This window comes from Callithrix jacchus, chromosome 6 (assembly GCF_049354715.1).
Source record: "Callithrix jacchus isolate 240 chromosome 6, calJac240_pri, whole genome shotgun sequence".
Taxonomy (NCBI): domain Eukaryota; kingdom Metazoa; phylum Chordata; class Mammalia; order Primates; family Cebidae; genus Callithrix; species Callithrix jacchus.
Window position 1 is genome coordinate 40279554 of NC_133507.1, and position 21910 is coordinate 40301463.

At 32.6% G+C, this 21910-nt stretch overlaps 1 protein-coding gene across 50 annotated transcripts in view; it reads right to left on the minus strand.

The window, feature by feature from the left end:
* Window positions 1-726: 726 nt before the first annotated feature.
* Window positions 727-21910, minus strand: part of GULP1 (GULP PTB domain containing engulfment adaptor 1) — a 320614-nt gene continuing 299430 nt past the window's right edge. For 28 of the 50 annotated variants that reach the window (XM_078327149.1, XM_078327134.1, XM_078327153.1 and 25 more), the window contains 4 exons: window positions 14088-14312; window positions 12302-12440; window positions 7763-7857; window positions 727-2642 (listed from right to left, as the gene is read on the minus strand). In XM_078327149.1, coding sequence (XP_078183275.1) covers window positions 2571-2642; window positions 7763-7857; window positions 12302-12440; window positions 14088-14312 — 531 coding nt within the window. In that variant the 3' untranslated portion in view covers window positions 727-2570. Of the gene's footprint in view, window positions 2643-7586; window positions 7858-12301; window positions 12441-14087; window positions 14313-21910 lie in introns of those variants that run through there. The other 22 variants (XM_078327170.1, XM_078327177.1, XM_078327167.1 and 19 more) reach the window with 3 other exon arrangements.

A 21910-nucleotide genomic window follows, 5' to 3' on the forward strand; every position in this document is an offset into this window, starting at 1 on the left:
CACAGTGCTGTAATACATATTGGCTTTTATTTATTAATTTACAGGCTTCCCATATTTTCTTTTTATGCCAATAAACTGACTAAAATGAGGGATCCTGTCAATTTAACGATATCTTTAACATATCTGTTAGCAAACTTACTAGATGTTTTCTTACCCACAAAGTACATGTTCTTCACATAAAGCGAGTAATAAATGAATTTCATTGAATGAATTGATGAGTTGTTCCTTGGTGTTCAAAGGTTGTGCATGTGAGTCCCCTGTCCCCAAAATACTTAACATTATGTTTTAAATTGATTCAAAACTTTATGATTGCACTCTTAGTCATAACACACATTCTATTATCAAGTCCACCTTTATAAAACTATCAGCCAAGACACCTTTTATATTACTGCTAAGTTAAAAAAGCCTCCAGTTATGAAATTGATATTTACATAATACAGTTTTTGCACCAGATGCTTCTGGTAAAAGGAAGCAAATCATGACCTCTCTCACCAGCAGGATCAGTCCACTGTTTTCACAACTGAATGATATTTGCTCATAAAGTTAAAATGTGTGTGGGCTGCAAGAAATAAAGTTAGAGGTAAAGTTATTTATTTCTTCTTTGCCTTTCCCTCTCACTCTCTCCTTTTCCTTCAGCTCCATTTATGATCAAGAAAATCTGTTGCATAATTAGCTTCAGAATGTGCCTATATTAATTAGAGATTGTTTAACAAATGAATTATACAATTTAATTTATCTAAAATCATTTATTTTCAGGAAAACCAAACATATCATTGAGTTTACATAGAAATACAATTTTCAACCAGATCTTCATAAAAACACACTGGAGAAATAATGACCAATTATGTACTATTTAATCATGCCAGTAGCAGAGTTGATTACCATTAAAAATTGGTAAAGTAACATATCTTAAGTTTGCAAATACCATCTTAGTACTCTATTGTGTTACCATTGATAATAAATGGCCACTAAATATATACCCATTACATAAATCTTTTTAAAGTACAATAAAAATACAAATTCTATCTGTTAAAAAAAGCCACTTATAAGGCTTCTAAACATCCTCATACAAATTCCAAAATACTATCTGACAAACAAAATTATCAAGACTCTTCCTTATGAAACATATATTTCCCTCTAAGTAAGGTACAACTCAGAAGATGAAAGAAACTAAACAAGAAAGCTCATATATACCATATAACATTATGGAAAAACACACAAATATATATTGCATAAGCATACTTGATTTCTTTTCTTAGTGAAAATGTACCTTTAACACTTGAAGAAAATTCCCATGAGTAAAAGATGAATCTATTTTTGAGGGCTACCCCTAACCTAAGTCATATTTTCATTAATTTAGTTTATTTATCTTATAATGTGATGAAACAAGTTAGAAATTTAGAGCATACATTTTTATTTTACTGTGTATAAATTAGTCTGTAACATAATGTTTATCAAGAATGAAATGCAAGAGAATTTTACTGCTCATGTTCAAGACTAGACTGAGCAGCAAATAGGTTTTTTTGAAAACTGAGATTTTTGACTTTAACAAAACAAATGCAAATTGAATTTACCAAAAAATATTGATAATTCATGTAGAACAGGTGGTGCAGATTTTAAAGTATCAAATCTAATAGGGTATTAGAAAATAAACTTTGGTAAAAAATATCTTCATCAACGAAGAAAATACAAGAAGGGTAGTTCTTATGCAGTGATGAGAAATATATTTGGTAAAGCAAATATGGGTAATATCACTGACATATAGATAGCATATATTCTGAATGATTTTTAGGGAATACCAAATCAGATGATGTTTCACTATTGTAGTAATGTAACTTATCTCATTTGGAATGAAATTTAATTTTTTTTAATAAATGGCAAATTTTCATTTGTTCACTATCTTTATAAAACAAATTATGTATTTGGAGTATAACTGATCAAAACTAACACCACCTTGCATTTACTAATACATACTCTAAATACATTGGTTTATTATTGGAATTTATATCCTTATAATTTTACCCGCTAAGAATTAGTGACCTTGTGGCATTATATTTAAAGTTAATATTTTCCCAGTGATGTGAACAGTATTTATACATGAAATAGTATTTATCTAATGAATATTAATGTGTTTGTTAGTTTGAAAACAGAACATGTTTAGTTTGGCATTGGTATATCTCTTCAGAATTTAAAAAGTTATCATTAAGATATGGCTTTTGGGAAATCATGAATAAACTAGCAATCTGGAAAATGAATACAAATCTCAAGATGCTAACTATATAGAACTCAGACACATGGCAGATATTTGTATAATATGTCTTTTGATTATAAATTCATCTACAATAGAAACAGAAAGGAACATAAAAGTATGATCTACTTTACAGGAAGTTGTTTTTAAAATAAAAATTACAGATCAATAGTGAAGGTGAGAAAATTTAACTGAAATAATTTTCAAAACATTAAAATATTCAAAAACATATTGGCACATGAATAATACCTATCTTAAAGTAATAAGAAATGACGTGTATATAAACACATTTAGCATGAGTCAGCATTTCTTGTTCTTGACATCAGCACCTACTGTCTAATGGGTCGAGACAAAATACTGTGCCTTCAAGAGTTAGTCCCATTTTGAACCCCTCCTGTAAAAGAGAATAAAATCATTAATATCAGAAATGCTCACAGCAAAATAAAATAAAATAAAATCAGTGAATAAAAAAGACTACAAACTGAAGTTGAAATCTTCATGCTTTTATCAACTAATAAATAACTACGTGCCAAATATTGACTTATTGAATTTTTACATAGACGTATAGCACTGGCAGTTCTTTTAGACCCCATTAACATTTTAATGTTTTAGAGATACGTGAAGTTAGCATGCATGAGAGACAGAAGAAAATACAAAAAATTAGGTAGTTCTAAGATAAATGTTTCTTTTTCAGAAAAGTCTAGTTACTACATCATTCTACTGTAACTGAAATCCGTTAGCTTTAAAAATTACTAATTTAAATATTATTAAGATAGACTTCAAATTGATGAGAGGCTCAAGATAGCCTGATGATTTTCACCTTTTCTTCCTGCTTAGCACTGACCAGAGCCTTGGCAAAATATTTCTTTTAAATGCAATGCCATATCCTCTGTGGAACACACAACTGCAGACTACTTTGCCATGGAGAAAGCTTCCCCTACTAGTCTTGTTGTTCCTTATAGTGGACTGGCTTTTTTGACGTCCACTCTCCTTTGCATATTTTAAAAGTTAAGTTGTCTTTGATTTATTGAGTGTAAGAAACGAAATTGCTATGAAACTGTTTATCCACCAAGATTTTGAGTTAAAAGCTAATGGCAAAGGAGTCTGTCCTTCTCCACTCCAATCTCTTTCTCGCTCTCTCTTTTTTTTTGGCATAAGATAATTGAACTGTGGACCATCTCCAGTCTTACTACCTCTCCCCATTCCTAACCTTTCTTGTAAATCTATACACATTGGCCTACAAAAAGATGAAAATCACAGACTCGCACTGATCAATGGAAGTGGAGGTTATATTGTAGGTCTCCTTGTAGATGCAAATGTGGTAGTGCTCCATACATACTCCACCTCTTTTTTACTTTCTAACAGAACTGAAATGTTTCAGAAAGGTAATTTGTCATTTGGAGTGGCCACGTGACACATTATTGGCAAATAATATGTAGACAGCAGTGTATTCCTAAAGAAAACAAAATGCCTCTCAAAGGGAACAACTGGTTTTCATTCACCTCTGCTTCAGATGTTTTATTTAATTAGACTGACTATATCTACCTGTAGGTTAGCTAATTGTGTATCATTTTGCATACCCCAAATTACTATTATTTAGAATAAGTATGTAAATGTTCTTATCTTTGTATAAATCCAATATAAATATCATCATATAGAGGAGGAAAGTAGTTATTAAGCTGCAAGCCACACTTTGTTATTAATGTTCAAAGAATAATCTTCATTATGTTTATAGTACAGACTACTAATGTGTAGTAATTATGACAATGTAATCATTGTGAAGGTTTTTTAAAATGTCTTCCTAATACTTAGAATAGAATTTTTATTTAGTTGAGTAAATATGAGAGTACTTATCATTATTTTTAAAAAATCTGTTCTTATCACAAAATATATTTTGCCATAGTTATTTATATTTTTCAAACAGCCAGCAAATACTTAGAAAAATAAATATTTTAAACTGAAATACTGTAAATAAACTTCTCTTTATTTTATTAGGCTATCTGAAGCTCTATGTATTATGTCATCTTCTGGTAGATTATGAATGGTAGATAGATGATACATCGATAGATAATGATAGCTAGAAAGAGAGTTATGTGTGCAAATGTTTGATACCATACAGCACTTTTAAATTTTATTGGTTCATTCTGACAGTAAACTAGTGTCACTTCAATTACCCTGAAAATACTATTTATCAATGTGTTATCAGGCACAGAAAAGCAGAATAGAATAGAATAGCCATCAAAGTAAAATAGAGGTCAATTACTATTTCAATAATAACGTGCTAGTATATCACTTATAATAATATCTATCTCCATATTCACTTTTTTTTGAGATGGAGTTTTGCTCTTGTTGCTCAGGATGGAGTGCAATGGCACAATCTCAGCTCACTGCAACTTCTGCATCCTGGGTTCAAGTGATTCTCCTGCCTCAGCCTCCCCGAGTAGCTGGAATTACACGCATGCACCACCATACCTGGCTGATTTATTTTTATTTTTAGTAGAGATGGGGTTTCTCCATGTTGGTCAGGCTAGTGTCAAACGCCCAACCTCAGGTGATCCTCTCGCCTCAGCATCCCAAAGAGCTGGGATTACAGGCATGAGCCACTGCACCCGGCCTCTTCATATTGATTTTTTGAGGATCCTTACATATTATAAGATTTCTTGATTTTCTTTCTTCCTAAGATAAAATTTCCCACACATTTCCTGATCTTATTCATAAGACCCATTTTGCAAATCACAATTTAATAAACTCTGAATCATTCTATATCCTCTTGAGCTTCAAACCTCTTAATAAAAATGAGACTTTATTCACTTATGTAATTATGGGAATTATCATACGCTAATGTCACACAAAAGAATGATTAAATAATTAAAATATTCACCATATGCTTTTTACATGAAATATTTTGATGAATTTTCTTATTTTGAAATAGAAAAGCATATCAAGGAAAGAAAAGCCACTATATTTTAAAGTATGTCTTTTTTTCTATCTATAGATGTTTAAAAACGATTTTAATAATGTCAATACCTATATATTTATGCCATACAACTTTCTTATGTAAGTATTATATTACATATACATAGTTTTCTATATTCCCCTTTCATCTTTGCAGACCATGATTATTTTAAATTCCCACAAAACTAATTTATTATGACTATAAAAATTATTAATTTTTATGATGATTGTTTCCCAGCATTTTAAAATTGTGAATAACGTTGACTAGGTATTTTTATTCATAGAGCTTGAACACATTTACAATTATTTTTTCCTCACAATAGATTACTTTAAAGTTTTGATATCAAATAGAAATAAATGATTAATAACAAGTTACTCTTTAAAGAGATTGCTAGGCTAGAGTTACCTCTAAACTAACTCTGACCTAGCAATAATTTAGAGTGCTTATTTTATCACACTTTCACTTGTATTGTTTGATTATTAGTTTAAAAAATCTGCTAGATGAAAATAGCATTTACAGTTCTTTGATTTGTATGTTTACTTTTATTAGACAGAACATGTCTACATATGTGTAAGCCACTTGTGATCTTCTTTTGTGAACTAACGTTAAAATATGGTTTATGAAACCTCTTTAAACATAACTATCAGATTATTCTATAACCATATGAAGCTGTTGTTTGAATTTTTATAGAACAAAGTATGCAAATTTTAAAGTTTCAGCTTTAAAAAGTTGTAAGTTATTTAAAATTATGCTAAAAATAATATACCAACCATCTCTGGCGCTACCCACATGAAAGCAGTAAAGAATTAAGAAAGACATTAAGAAAATATTAGAAACAGCAAAAGCAAAAACACCACAGTTTAACATTATTTGACTATCACATCACAAAATACAGTGTGTCTCAAACTTGGTTCCAACAAAATCTAGAGATAGAGGCTTATCTTTGAAACTCAGTAACTTTTTTTCCAATTTTAGGAAAATCTAAAAAAATTGTAAAAAAGTACTCTGTATGATCTGGGTAACCCTTGAGAATAAATACTACCACATCAATATTTATCTTTATTACTACAAAAGTATTAGTCCAAAGTAGTACATGTCCAATGGGTAAAACTAATATAAAAGGAAAGGAATTGATTTCATATGAAATACAGCATTCTTGCTAAGTTATCATGCACCATTTGAAAGTTTCGTAGTATATGAAACATAGAAAAGAAGTAAGAAATCTGTTCCATCAGACAGAATACATGTTGAAATCAACAGAAATTTGATATGGTGATTTTAGTTTCAAAAAATAAGATTGTGTTGGTGTATTGGTCCTGCATGGGTGTTGTAATTTTGCTTTCATTTAATTTATAATTTATTGAAGCATGATTTTATAAAAACTAAAAGGACAAGTTGTTTATAACATTTTTGTCAAAATTTAAAAATTGTAAGTTAATACTAAGGATCTAAAATAATTTTTAATGTAAAAGGGAATTAAGAATCATTCAACTTGAGAAACACTGTTATAACAAGTCTTTCAAAACCTGAAGGCATATGTTAAGAAACTCAACCTTTAAATTCAGGCATGTTACTGTATCTAGAACAAAATGAATTCATGCACTATCTGGAAAATAAGACTGCTACACAGTTGGAGTCATAAATGAGTAAAAGGGCATTTAAATGAACTTTCTAAGAAGGATTGTAATTATCAGTGATAGACCAGAGTTCACCTGTAATTGTTTTTTCAAGGAAATGAAGCATAGAGAATGAATGTATTAATCCAAGACTAATAAACAAAAATACTTCCTTTTCCTTACTTTAGTTTCTTCATTGTCTCTTCTCAATCAGCTTCATATAATTGGTGTCTGTCTGGATTCTACCACATATAAACTTTTTGATGAAAAATAAGATACAATAACTTCACCAAAATATAAAGGGAAGACTTTATTTTAGTGTTCATAAGACTATTTTTAAATAATAGTCCATAGTGCAAAGCTTTGAAAACTGATTTCTGCAAAGTTCAGATCAATTTAGAATAAAAAAGTAAAAGGAAGAGAGAGAAATGAAAACCCAACTGGACCACATTCCTAAAGAAGTTGTCACTGGGTGTCTGCTTTTTAAATAAAAGCCCAAAAGTTATGAATTACAGCTACAATGCTTCTTTTCAGAGAGAACAATTTTAATCTTACAGAGATTTTCCCTCATCTTCTCATCTAAAATTTTCAAATTCATAATTGTTAAAACTGAGATCAAATCTTATAAATCTAATTCAATGACTTTTAAACTCTGGATTTCAAAACAAAGAACCACTAGAATCCATTCCACTTTGTATAAAAAAATGAATCATCTTATTGCCATTGTAAATTGAAACATTAAATAACCAACAACCTTATCCTTAGCATATGTAGGAGTATTTTTAGGACTAACTGTACATTATTATTTTAAAGTAATTATTTTAAGTGAGTTTTTATAGTGAAAATAATTGAAGGAAACCATAGTTTTGGTATGTAACATCCTCTTTGTCCTAGATCAAAATGAAATAAACCACTTATCAGCCAATCTGTTAAAATAGTCACCTGCATCTCATCTAATTTTGATTGAATATCTGGAGGGAAATCTGCTGCTCCACAGTTAAATGGGTCAAAAGGTTCTGCTCCAAACAGGTCCCGTTCTAAAAGGAAGGAAATAATTTAGTAAATGAAATAACAAGAAGTGAGCTGGAGTGATTTCAAAGGCAGGATTGTATAAATAAATATTTACATAATCAAACGAGCTACTAATTCACACTTACACTGTATGTTGTGCTTTCCTAAGCTTAGACCAGTTAAACATTAGTGAGGAAGAAAAGATCCATTTTATATTAAAAAGTTTTGTTATAAAGAATTATTATCTAGAGAGGTTTCCGTGTTTTTAATGAAGATTTCTTAATAGCAAATTCACCGAAGTGTTGCTAATTAATAAATTACAATACCTATATTTTACTGAAACAATTTAAATTTGTTAAAATTAATGCATTACTCATTGAGCTACCTTAATTCCATTGATTGATGCCTTGCAACACAATAGTAGAGCAATATGTAGGACTAAGTAGACTTACAGGTAGCTCTGCTCAAAGTTCATGCACTCTTCTCTCTCCTTTTACCCAGGGAAAATTTTAAAGCACTTGTCTCATGTAGTATGTAATGATATCCTCTTTCTAGATAGCTACAATGAGATAGTTTCTTTAAAAATGCCTCCTATCCCAGAAATACATTTCTTTTTTAAAAGCAACAGGGATGCAGTATCAAAAAGCTTTCTGTACATATATTCTAAAGTATGCATTGCTATTTTTTATCACTAAAAGAATATCAAAGTTAAAATTGATGTTTGTAATTGATAGATTATGGCCTCTTATGAGATTTTAAAATAAAATTCTTAAGAAATTCCTTTCCTCTGTACCAATTCAAATGTATCCTTAATTGGAAAAATATTAAATTATATATAAAAATGTGTATTTGTAACATAGTCATACCTTCATTTTGCAGAAAACTTTACATTCTCTGAATTCAATGCTATGTAAGAAATATTTATGCTACTTGATTTCTGCCATATCCTGTAAAATCACTCTGTGATTCTCATTGTGAAGGAGGCTTACATTTCCAGTTTTCATGTTTTTTTTCCAGATTCTTGTTTTAAATAAGTTAATAACTGTGAAATTCTTACAATCTCTTTGTACTTGCAGGCATTATATAAATAAGGGGGACATATAATTTATCATCCAATTACAGATACTTTCAAAAGTAAAAGGAGTATTTCCAATAGTTACAATGGGACAAAATCTATAAGCCAGAACTATCCTAATCAAATGGAAATTTATTGTTTCCTTATACATAACTGAGGAGTATTACAATTGCTATTATTTATTTTCCTCAGTTTAGTGTTGCTCAGGCAATAAATCAAAATTTAGATTTTAGAGGATCTTTTCTTTGAAGGAATGTCCTGGTTTCCACTATACCATAAGCAGACTGAACAATGCTTTTCACATAGCAGATGTTTGTTTAAAAATGAATTAATGAAAAGGAAGTTTTGCTCAAAAGCTTCTGCTTCAAATAGGTCCCATTGTATAAGGAAGAAAAAATGTAGTAAATGAAATGAGAAGAAGTGACTTGGAGTGACTCACTTATATAGATTATGTCTATATAATTTGCATTTCTCTATATTTATTAAACTTTGATACTCAGGAATACATTTAAATATTCTACAAATCCAGGTGTTACTGCCGCATTCTTTTTACACTCCACAAAGAGACTGGCAGCATTTTATCCCTGCCCTAGAAATCTGTGGAACTTTGAACTTGAGAGAGATGATTTAGGGTATCTGACAGAAGAAATTTCTAAGCAGCAAAGCATTCAAGATGTGACCTGGCTTTTTCTATAAGCATACAGTCATATGCATTCTCAAAGAGATAATTTGAAATTGGAACTTATGTTTAAAAGGGAAGCAGAGCATAAAAGTTTGGAAAAGGTGCAGCTTGAGTATGTGGTAGAAAAGAAACCCCATTTTCTGAGGAGAAATTCAAGCCTGCTGCATACATTTGCATAAGTAAAAAGAAGCTGAATGTTAATAGCCAAGAAAATGAGGAAAATATCACCAGAGCATGTCAGACATCTACAGCAGCCCCTCCCATCAAAGGTCCAGAGGACTGAGAGGAAAAAATGGTTCCATGGGCTGCTGCTCTATGCAGCCTCAGGATGTGGTGTCCTGCATGCCAGCCACTCCAGCTCCAGCTTTGGCTAAAAGCGGCCAATATATAGTTCAGGCCATTACTTCAGAAGGAAAAACCCTAAGCCTTGGTGGCTTCCATGTGGTGTTGGGCCTGGAGGGGCACAGAAGATAAGAGTTGAGCTTTAGGAGCCTCTGCCTAGATTTTAGAGGATGTATGGAAATGCCTGGATGATTGGGCAGAAATCTGTGGCAGGAGTGAAGCCCTCATGGAGAGCCTCTACTAGGACAATGCAGAGGAGAAATATGGGGTTGGAGCCCCCACACAGAGTCCCCACTGGGGCACTGCCTAGTGGAGCTGTGAGAAGAGGTTCACTGTCTTCCAGACACCAGTGGTAGATCCACCAATAGCTTACAATCTGTGCCTTGCACTCAATGCCAGCCTATAAAAGCAGCCATGGGGGCTGTATCCTGCAGAGTCACAGAGGTGGAGCTGCCCAAGGCCTTGGGTCCCATCCCTTGCATTAGCTTGCCCTGGATGTGACACATGGAGTAAAAAGAGGTAATTTTGGAGCTTTAAGATTTAATGATTGCTCCACTGGGTTTCAAACTTGCATAGGGCCTGTGACTCCTTTGTTTTGCCAATTTCTGTCATTTGTAATGGAAACATTTATCCAATGCTTATACCCTCATTGTATTCTGCAAGCAACTAACTTGTATTTTATTTTACAGGCTCATAGGTGGAAGAGACTTGCCTTGTCTCAGATAAAACTTTAGACTTGGACTTTTGGGTTAATGCTGGAATAAGTTAAGATTTTGCCATTATTAATACCCATTTTTAGAATGAAGCAATATTCCTGTTCTCTCTCCCTCTTTTTCTTCCTCTTTCTTCCTCTCCTTCTCTCCTTTTTTTACTTTTCAACATCCTAGTTCCTCACCTCTACTCAATACATTCCTCTGAACACCTGATTCCTTGTGATTCTCTCGTCCCACTGAAACCTCCAATCCATAAAACAAAGAAAAAAAAAGATTTTGAGAGATTGTTGCAAAAGCATGATTGGTTTTAAAATGTGAAAAGGACATGAGATTTGGGAGGGGCGAGAAGTGGAATAATATGGTTTGGGTCTGTGTCTTCACCCAAATCTAATCTCAAATTGTAATCCACACTTTTTAAGGGAGGGACCTGGTGGGAGGTGATTGGATAATGCCGGAAATTTTCCCCTTGCTGTTCTCATGATAGAGAGAAAGTTCTGATGAGATCTGATGGTTTAAAAGTGGCAGTTTTCCCTGAATGCACTGTCTTTTCTGCTGCCATGTAAGATGTGTCTTGCTTCTCCTTTATTTTCTGCCTTGACAATGAGTTTCCTAAGGCCTCTATCCATGCAGAACTGTGAGTCAATTAAATCTCTCTCACTTATAAATTACCCAGTCTCAGATTGTATCTTTATAGATATGTGAAAACAGACTAATACACTAGTCTTACTGCTTTGTATTCACAAATCAGTCCTCTATCATGTATTGAATACCTAACATGGGAAATGTATTTTAAGTTCCATGGAGGAAACAAATATAATATAGGCCCTGCCTTGTATTAAAGTCTTAAGCTAAAACTTCAAGTTATATTGCCATGTATTAAAGTCTTAAGCTAAAACTTCAAGTTATATTCACAATGACTTAATGTAAACTAGACAGTGTGCTATCAAGCAGAATGTGTAAAACCCTCCTTTTTCAGTTGGCTTTTAGACATAGTGACTGATTCATGACCATTGAGATTTATTCTTTCAGTTTCTGTCACAGGGCACAGATGGATATATATTGGAGTCAATATACTGAAAATGAGCATCTGTTAGATGTTTTCTAATTCATCAGATAGAGACTTTAATGCTCATTCCAGATATATAAAACAGAAAAGCAATAAATTTATAGCATTTTAGATAGAAAAAAACCTTACAAAAGGTTAATATGCTCATGAAATTCATATAGTTTTTTCAACTAAAAAAGTTCATAAACCCAATGTTGACAAAAATATTTTAACCAGCTCTATTAAACATGTCAAAATTAATATAATTACCACCAGTTATTTTTAATAAAGTAAAAAATTAAAATATAATCCCAAAACAGTGATATATAATTAAATATTTTATATTATTATGTAATACACCAAAATATCATTGTTCACACAATAGGTAAAAGTTGCAAATAGAGATGTCTTTAGTACTATAGTCTGAATTATAAAGCAAAATACAATTAAGTAAATTTATACATATAGAAAAATAATACTTTAATAATAAAAATTGTAAGTGAGGTTGTTAAGATACGTAATTTCCCACAAAGTCTTAATTATACATTTAAAATGTGTAATTTTAAATGTACACAAATATAACAAGGAACAGTGATTTACTGAGAAAGCTTACTAATCTCAGAAGATCTACTAGGCACTGGAGGTGGCTGTGTGCCATTGCGAGTAGGTACCGAAGACTGGTGTGATGTTGGAGAAAATGGAATCATATCAAAGATGTCAGTGGAGGGCGACTTAGGTGTCATACTGCCTACCTGCAATGAAAATAATATGAATTAGGATAGTATTTCATATAGACACATTGTAATGCTAAATATTTTATATGCATATGTAACATATGTAAACCACAAATTAAGTTGAATCATAAGAGTTTGCCATTTTGTAGAACAAAAATAGTTAAGTATTGGCAATTTCATGTGGTTCTATTAATTATGATAAATGCTCATTAAGAAAAAAGCAATAGAGAATTTCTGCAAAAATGGTAACAATATTATTCCAGACAAATATAAAAGGTACAGTGAATGTTTTGGATATATAAAAGTGCTTGCTACTTGTGACAGAGACTTAGATATATTAGAAACTACTCATATAAAAATATGATTTCAGTAAGATACTCTGTATACGATTACATTTTAAACAGGAATAATTAGACATAAGTGACTCGCCTTCTTAATATAAGCATTCAAATGCAATTGATTTTTTTTTGCATTCTCAAAAGTAGGATTTATTTTAGTTTGTATTTATAACTAAACTGATAGTCATTGCAGTACATTTTATTCTTGAAAGATTTCATCAACTTTTCTGTAATAAATATCTTATAAACTAAATTAATAATCACCTATGTACTGCCAAAATCATTGAGTTTTCTGACAACAGTCTGGGCCAGAACTCATATAGGGACTGATAAATAAAAATTTCATAAAGTTGTAGCCAAGACGTAATATAAAAATCAGACATTCATCACTTTGTCAAACAGGAGGCAATAGGTGTGTATGTATAATCTCCTTTGAAAACCATCTGATTGGATCAGGAATTAAAAAAAAGAGAATTTCCATATTGAGAGGAATAGTGATGAAAAATTTGCTTTTCCTGTGAGAATGTGAACAAAGATGGCTTAGAGTGGTTCATATTAAAATTAGATTTCTCAGAATATGTTTACTTTTCAGATTCACAGATGATGCAGGTGATAAAAAATGAGGCTTGTGTGTGTAGAGAGTGATGGATTTACTACTCAGCTAAAATAATTGTTAGTACATAATTTTTCATTGCAGGAAAATTGCTGTCATCACCCTTTCTATAACAATTTGTTTATTGTATCCCCTTACCTCTTTCCTCTTACTCAGCGATACCATTCCCTTAATTATCCCATTCCTGTATCCCCTCTCACTTCCATATCTCTGCTCTTCTTCAGAATACAAAAATTCTAAAATCTTGGCTGTCATTAAAAGGAAAACAAGCCAACAAAAAATTTCCTTACTCTGTCCCTCTTTAATCTTCCAGCCTCTCATCTCTTTCTTTTTCCTTCAAGGCTAAGCTCTTTGAAAGAGATACTACACTTTCTGTCCTAATATTTACTTCATTCAATCTTTAACTCTCAGCAGTCTAGATTTTGCTCTTTTTGCACTGAACTCTACTGAAATTGCTTTTACCAATGATCTAACTTCCCAGTTGCAATATCTGATAGATCTTTGTAAATTTCTACACTGTCACTACCCTATACTTGAAACTTTCTGGTATCAAGTAATCAAATAAAACAAAAATGGCACATAAAGGCTCCAGATCACATCACGTTGATTCAAAATACATCTAAATTTTTGATAGCTTTGTAAATAGCACATTTTGGCAGAGTTTAAACAAAATAACTGGCATAACAGAAAAGAGTTATCTGCTTAGCATATTACATGAGGTCTTGGGATGCTGCTCTCACTGACTGGCTTGGGAAAGCCACATTTAGAAGGTGGTGGTATTAACAGTCCCAGTGATAGTCTTGAATCAGGCAAGTTGACAGGAGTGACAGAGATGGAAGAAATATTGAGACAGGGAGATGGATCACCACTACTACACCAGAAAGAGGATGAGCATCTCTGAAACCCATGTTGCTCATGACCAGACATTTTGTGCAGCAGCTGTAAAGGAATGACAGAAAGAGAAATATCCTAAGAGAACAGAAGGCAAGGAGAAAGGAAAAAGGATACATGAAACTTACTTGTAAAATAGTGTTTTGTTAAGATGGTAAGATCATTTCACAGTAACTTTACTAAAATTAAAACATAAGAGTTGATTTTCCTATGCCATAGTCCTTAGATTGTGGATTGCCTAATTTGATCTTTTTTTTCTGAAATATTACATTTTTAGATATTTTAAATAGAATATTGCATTAATCAGGACCCGAGAGGAAGAGAATGGAGAGAAAAATGAAGAAAGTCTAAAGATTTATTTTGGAGAGGGCTTCTATAATGAAATGGGAAAAGGAAAGTAATGAGAGAACAGTCACAGAACTAGGAGAAAACTCTTGTAAATAAAGTATGGCTTTGTAGAATTTTCAAAAGGGGTTACAACATACATTTTATATTTAATCCTCCAAACATTCTTTGAAGTTATCAGTAGTAGTAATATTATGTCTTTATTATAATAAACACATGGGAATTGAGGTCCATAGATTCTTTGTCACTTACAATGGGAATTAAGGTCCACAGATTCTTGGTGACACTCTTATTTATTTTCTTTAGATGGAGTCTCACTCTGTCACACAGGCTGGAGTGCAGCGGTGCTATCTCGGCTCACTGCAACCTTTGCCTCCCAGGTTCAAGTGATTCTCCTGCTTCAGCCTCCCAAGTAGCTGGGATTACAGGTGCACGCCACCACACCTGGCTAATTTTTGTATTTTTAGTAGAGACAAGGTTTCACCATGTTGGTCAGGCTGGTCTCAAACACCTGACTTTGTGATCCACCTGCCTCAGTCTCCCAAGGTGCTGAGATTACAGGCGTGAGCCACTGCGCCTGGCCAGCGACATTCTTATATGAAGTAGAAAGCAAATGCAAAATTTAAAACAGTCTGACTCTAGTCATCATGCCCTTTCTACAGTCATGAGAAGCTCCAAATTGTAGATTTTTGGGGGATGAGAAGAGGTGATTGCCAAGCATCTCAAATGAATCAGCGCGATAAAAATAAGCAAGCAACGTACTGGATTTGAACATCAGTAGTTGCATGACTTTTAGGGGCTATTTCCATTCAGCATGGAAAGCTACTGTTAAGAGCTGAGCTGGAGAGCTGAGCTGCCAGATGTCACAGTGGCCAATTAAACAGCAAGCCAAAATGGAAGTAATAATTAAGCCTTTATTCATTTACTGCTATAGTATAAGCAAGAGACCACAGAGAAGGTGCCTGTTCCATCAATGCTCCATTTTCCTCACAGAATGGCACTGAGCAAGGGTCAGAAGTATCACTTCAGAAGTAAAGCCTTGTCTCGTTACTTAGGGACTTCTGAACAAAAGGTTCCTAAGGGTTTTTTTCAGACAAGAGACAGTGGGAGGAAAAAGGGAACGGCTAGCAGTAGAAAAATACTGAATACTGAGTCATAGTTGAGACAAGTGGTCTCCAAGTTCCTCAAATAAGGCGGTCCCAGAAAAGGCACCTAAGGCCCCCTAAAAGGAGGCCCCTGAATGAAGTTGCCTGGACCATAAATGCAGATATGCACAAGAGCATGGCTGGCCAGAGGGCCTGAGTACTACATTCAATTCCTCCAAACTGCACCAAATACAATGTGACCAGGGCACCTTTTTCCCACAAATACAATGTGATGAGGTTTGCCAGGCAAAGCCTTTGTAACTGCCTATGCTCAGGCCAGAAAGATTGTACTTTCGATTCTGGCCGGGAGCTGCATTCCTTAGCTGCAAATCACATTTCAGAGATCTTTCACCACTAAAGATGAATGGCACTTTAAAAATTCAGGCAGCCAAGAAAAATCTGAATTTTGATAAACTTTATTGTAAAAGGTAGTAAGTAAAATTGGAATTGGAAGGACCAAGTCTGAGGTATGTCCTTAAGCTAGGACGCCCCTCTTCACATATTTCTGGAAGCAAAAGGAAAAAGAAAGCCATGTAAAGTGAGAGATTAAGTTGAGGGAAGGGTTCAGTGTGGAAGCAAAATCTCTGATAGTCTGAATTATATAACGAATCACTCTATTAATATGCATATATAGATATGTAATTTTTGATTTCTTTATTGATCTCCATTGTAATAAACCTCCAGCTATCTATGTAGAGATGTGTATGTATGCTATTTTTAAAATCTATTTTTGTTCAATATAACTTACTGTATAATTCTGTCTTGGTGGTCACATTTGACAAGTTTTATAGATTAAACTTGTAAGCTGCTTGTAGGAAAATTTTTGTTTTTTGTTCCCAAATACTGTACATAACACATTAGTATCTATGAATATTTATTGTCTAATTTATACTAGAGCATCTTTTTACTTAAACTGTTAATTGATAAGGCTGTCTGTACTGAGTAAAGATAATATAGTAAGTGGAAGTTGTCCGTGATATTATCTGAATTAAAATATAAATGGTAATACTCTATATATTTTACAACATATTTACTAGGTACCTGAAAACAAACTGAAGGTCAAAGTAACCATACTTGAAAGTGCTCTATTATTTTTATCATGGTGTCTGCAGCATGTATTCTCATAGTACACCTTCCTCTGGGGAGGTAAATTTACAGAAATGAAGAATGTATATAATACAAAAATAATCAAGTATTTATATACTACAATTAAGAGGGTATTTTTTTCAATTTCAAAATGGTAAATCAGGGATATTTAATAATGTCAACAGTTTTGGTTGCTAGAGTTTAAGACTACAAAACTATCCCTCACAGGTCTTCTTTGGGTCATCAGTAATTTGGCATTTTTTGTTTAGGTCACATGGGTCTTCAAAGTATAGAATTAGTTGTTCCCAACAAAGAAAAGATAAATGTTAGAGGTGATGATATTGCAATTGTCCTCATGATCATTATACTTTGTATGCAGGTATCAAAATATCATCTGTACCCACAAACCTGTACAACTAATATGTATCAATAAAAATTTTAAAATTAAAAATAAATGAATATGTATAAAAGATACATTACACATTAAAATCCAGAACTTTTCTCCACAAGTTAGAAAATCTAGAAAATGAGCCCACATATTTGCATGAAAATAATTGACTGGTATTGAATATCTGCAGTGTCTTTAAAGTTAGCCTGTGATTTCAAATTTATCACTCCTACCATCTGCCCATTTCATACTTCAATGTCATAATCTGGGCCATACTGAAGTTTGAGTTTTTGATTCCTAACCTAGAAGCAATTCAAGTCAAGGAATCAGATATTATATCTAATTCCCTATAAAAATGAACTGTTAAGTCCAGCACATTTAAATATATGGGTAAATTTAGTGCTTGATTCTGTACTAAATGGTTAGGCCTCTTCAATAAGGATATGAACATGCAGATGTAGCACCTAAATGACAAACAGTGACAATTTTGCGCTAAAGTTTCAAGGTTCTGGAACTAGTCTTCTTTTAGGCTGTTTTTTTTAACTGGTTGAAGATGTTTATGTGATTAAGTAATTATAATACATTGTTTAGAAGGAAAACAATTTAAGAAATTTTATTCTGGGCTTTCTGGGGAGTATTCTGACAGATGCTAGGAACCAAATATTTTGGACTCACTTACAGAAGTACATGGTACCACTGTTCAACCAACTCCTTTATGGTCATAGTTCCAAGTGTCTTTTTTCTTTAGGAATGTGCATAGAATCTGAATTAGTATACTAAAGTGAATTCTGTGGTCAAAAAATTACATGTTAATTATGCAGAAGTTGTTAGGTTATTCAGATATATTAAGAATGAGTATCCATGTTTGAGAACTGTTGTTGCTATGCTTTTGTAGCTCTTTTTCTTCTTCTTTATTTTAAGTTCTGGGATACAGGTGCAGAACATGCAGGTCTGTTACCCAGGTATACATGTGCCATGGGGGTTTGCTGCACCTGTCAACCAGTCATCTAGATTTTAAGCCCTGCATGTTTTAGGTATTTGTCCTAATGCTCTCCCTCACACTTTGCAGCTCTTTTTTCAGTAAGTAGTGTCTTTGTGTATTTAGGCAAGGGTGAATATTTCAACCTTGAGTTTTATATAAATGTGACAATAAGAAGAAATATCATAAAAGTGTTTGAATTCTATTAGTAAATATTAAACACATTTAAACCATAACAACAGAAACACTGCTTTTAAGATTAATAAATTCTGTAGTAATATCTATAGAAACATTACGATTATACTGAATTTTTATGTTGTGCTTTTAATTGCACTGACAATACAATCTCCAAAGACTCTTTAAACATAAAACAAAAATGTCAAGATTAAAATATAATTTATCACAATTATTAAAATGGCAGAGCTCAAAATTCTATTTAGAATTAAGAAATAAATTCCCTTACATTTATATATTATGTTAATTTTTTCTAGTTAAAAAACCTGGAAAACTATAAATAACATTAAAGATGGAGAAAGATAATAAATAATATAAAATGTCCTAGCAGATCGTTCTAGGTTATCATGCTGATTCATATTTTTAAAGTTCATTGTTATAACATATCTTCAATATTACTTTTTAAATAAGGTTTAAAAGTAATAACTTCTCTAATTTAGAAATTATAGCACAAGGTCTGTGTTTTCTTAAGATTTCTACATCTACAGTTGGTTTATATTGGTCTCTTAGTTGTAAGACCTACAATCTTATACTTTCCACAAGAATCTTGACAGTTAAATGGATATAATTGTGCCACAAAGTGGAAAACTGAAATAAGGAGAGGCTAAATGACTTGACCAGGTACTTATGATCAGACCTGGAATGGGAACATATTTTTCTTCCCATTAGACAGGGTTTATGCTTTCAGAATTATCTTGTGCAACTAACAATTATGAAAGTGAAATTGTGGAATGGTAATCATTTTTTGTGGGCATCAAATGTTCTTGAACCAATTCATGTTTAAAGTTTATGCCTTTGTTTAAAGATTCACATCTGGCTTGTTGTGTAATTAAGATCTTTCACAATCTGCTCTTGCCCATTCTGACTTCAATAGTAGTAGAGAACACACTAGAGGGAAATAAATAGGTACACTGTTTATCCACAATGAAATACACATTTTTATAATTGTTCTATCAAGTCTAATCAGTGGCCACACAGTTGATTATGTAAAGAAATAATTTTATCTAACACTGGGTTTAATTGAAAGGAAGACATTTGTTCTACTCAGCAATAGAAATCCCAGTATTCCCTAGGACTACAATTTTATTCACTTAACTTCCTGGCAACAGTCTGGTTTGGTTAAAACCTTCTATAGTCAGACAAGTAAACTGAAAGTACCCAGATACAAGAATCAGGAGGAACATTTTGATTTAACTTGTGATGCCCACATCTTACAATGAAACAATCTTCTGCAGGCATTCATGAGGCTATGAGGCTACGAGGGCAGAATAAACTCTTTTTCCTAATATAAATGCAGGCAACATTGTCATATGAATGTAATAAATGGAAATCAGATTGTTCCTAGATAATTAGTACCAAATGGTGGAAAACCCAACCTCTAATCTATTGCCAAACCACTGGAACACAGCAAAAAGCAAACAACACAGTCAAGTAATGGAAATTTCTCAGTGTATTTAAGTGACTGTATAAAATAAGGATCCAATTTATAAAACCAGTGAAAAGATTTCCACAATTTCAGTATTATACAGAGGTAGGTAATATAGGTACTATTTAAGTCTATTTCACTTGCTAGAAAAGGAACCCATCATTGATCCAATCATGTGGTATTTGGAAGAGATGTAAATATTTGGTTTACAAATGAGTAAAAAATATTTTATATACATGAAGTGTCACATATTCACATCAAGTTTTATATAAGAAAGTGAGAAATAGGAGTGGTCTCCATTTATCATGCATATGAACAATTGGTTTTAAGTGAAAATGTATGAAGCAAATATTAAAAATATACTTTTTACTGTTAGGAATGTCTTATTTTAATACTGAGCAAAAAAGTAGTCTCATTTTATTTAGCTAGAACTCAATTATATAAACTCACAGTGACCAAATTTATATAGGGCATATTAACTGAACAATAAACAATGACGGTTAAAAAGGACAAACTTTTTTTTTCAAGCAAGCATTATATCAGGAGACCAGATCTTCTCTTTGAATTTCAGATGTGCATATTCAACCATTAAATAAGCATCTCCAATTGGCTGTCTAAATAACATAGGCAAAAGTGAAACACTGATTCTTTATCACCCACTCTTCCCCAGTCACATCTATTACAGAAAATGGCATAACTACCCACATGTACAGGATTAAACTGGAAGAGACATTCCTGGTCCTTTTTTGCATGTGTGCATGTACTACCCCAACTTTTGAAAGTAAAGCTTGCAAAATTCACTAATATCCATTATTCACTAATATCCATTAGTGAATTTTGCAAGCTTTACTTTCAAAATGCGTCAAAAATCAAGCTCTGCCAATAATCTCCACAGGTAGAATTATAGTCCAATTTACTCTTCTCCTGGACTACTGAAATGTCTATTTCTGGGACACCACTTTGTTCTCTTTACAGCCTGTACTGCATATAGCAGCCAAATGATCCACAAATCCCATTTAAAACCTTCAAGTGACATATTGCATTAAAAAAAAAATCTATTACCATTGCCTATGAAGGCCTATTAAATCTGGACTCTGAGTCTCTCTTCAATGTCCTTTCCATTTGTTATGGCTTTCAGTCACTACATTGCATTTGCAAAGTTCTTGTTATTGTTTTCAGCCTGTTGCATTTGCGAATATTTTCTCATTCAGGTTGCAATTCAAATGCTACCTCCTCAGAAGGGGCTTGCTTCCCTGATCACTTTCTCTAAACAAAACTCTCAATCATTCTCTTCTATTCTGCTATATTTTGTTTTATTCATAGTATATATAAGATCTAAATTTTTACATTTATTTATTGAAATATTTGTGTATTTATTACCAGCCTCTCTTTCTTTCCTCATGGGATGTAAAGTCTTTAACATCTGAAATATATAAACTGTAAAAACTCAAGAGCATAGACACATAGAAATATTACATTTTCAGTACACATTTTCTAAGATTCCATAGCAGATCACTACTATATCAAATTTATACAGTAGACAAGTGAGATATAATGAAAATAAAAATAATATGCATTGTAACATATGGTCTACTTCTAAGAACAATTTCAAAATCCGAGTGATGAAGTAGTGGGATGAGGAAGAGCAAAACCAAAACTAAAATGCACGCCATAAAACCCTGAGGGAACTTTCTAGAAGTCTTGAATATTTTTATTCAAGGTTTCAACTTAAAATTACTGAGTTTGCAACTTCAAAATCCATCAGTATGACCAATTCCTGTTGATGTACATAAAATATAAATAACTGAAAAACTTTCTTTTGTTTTTTTATTTTGAGACGGAGTCTTGCTCTTTCACCAGGCTGGAGTGCAACCTCCACCTCCTGGGTTCAAGTGATTCTCTTGCCTCAGCCTCCCCAGTAGCTGGGACTATAGACGTGTGCCACCATGCCCAGCTAATTTTTGTATTTTTAGTAGAGACGAAGTTTCACTATGTTGGCCAGGATGATCTTGATCTCTTGACCTCAAGATCCACCCACCTCAG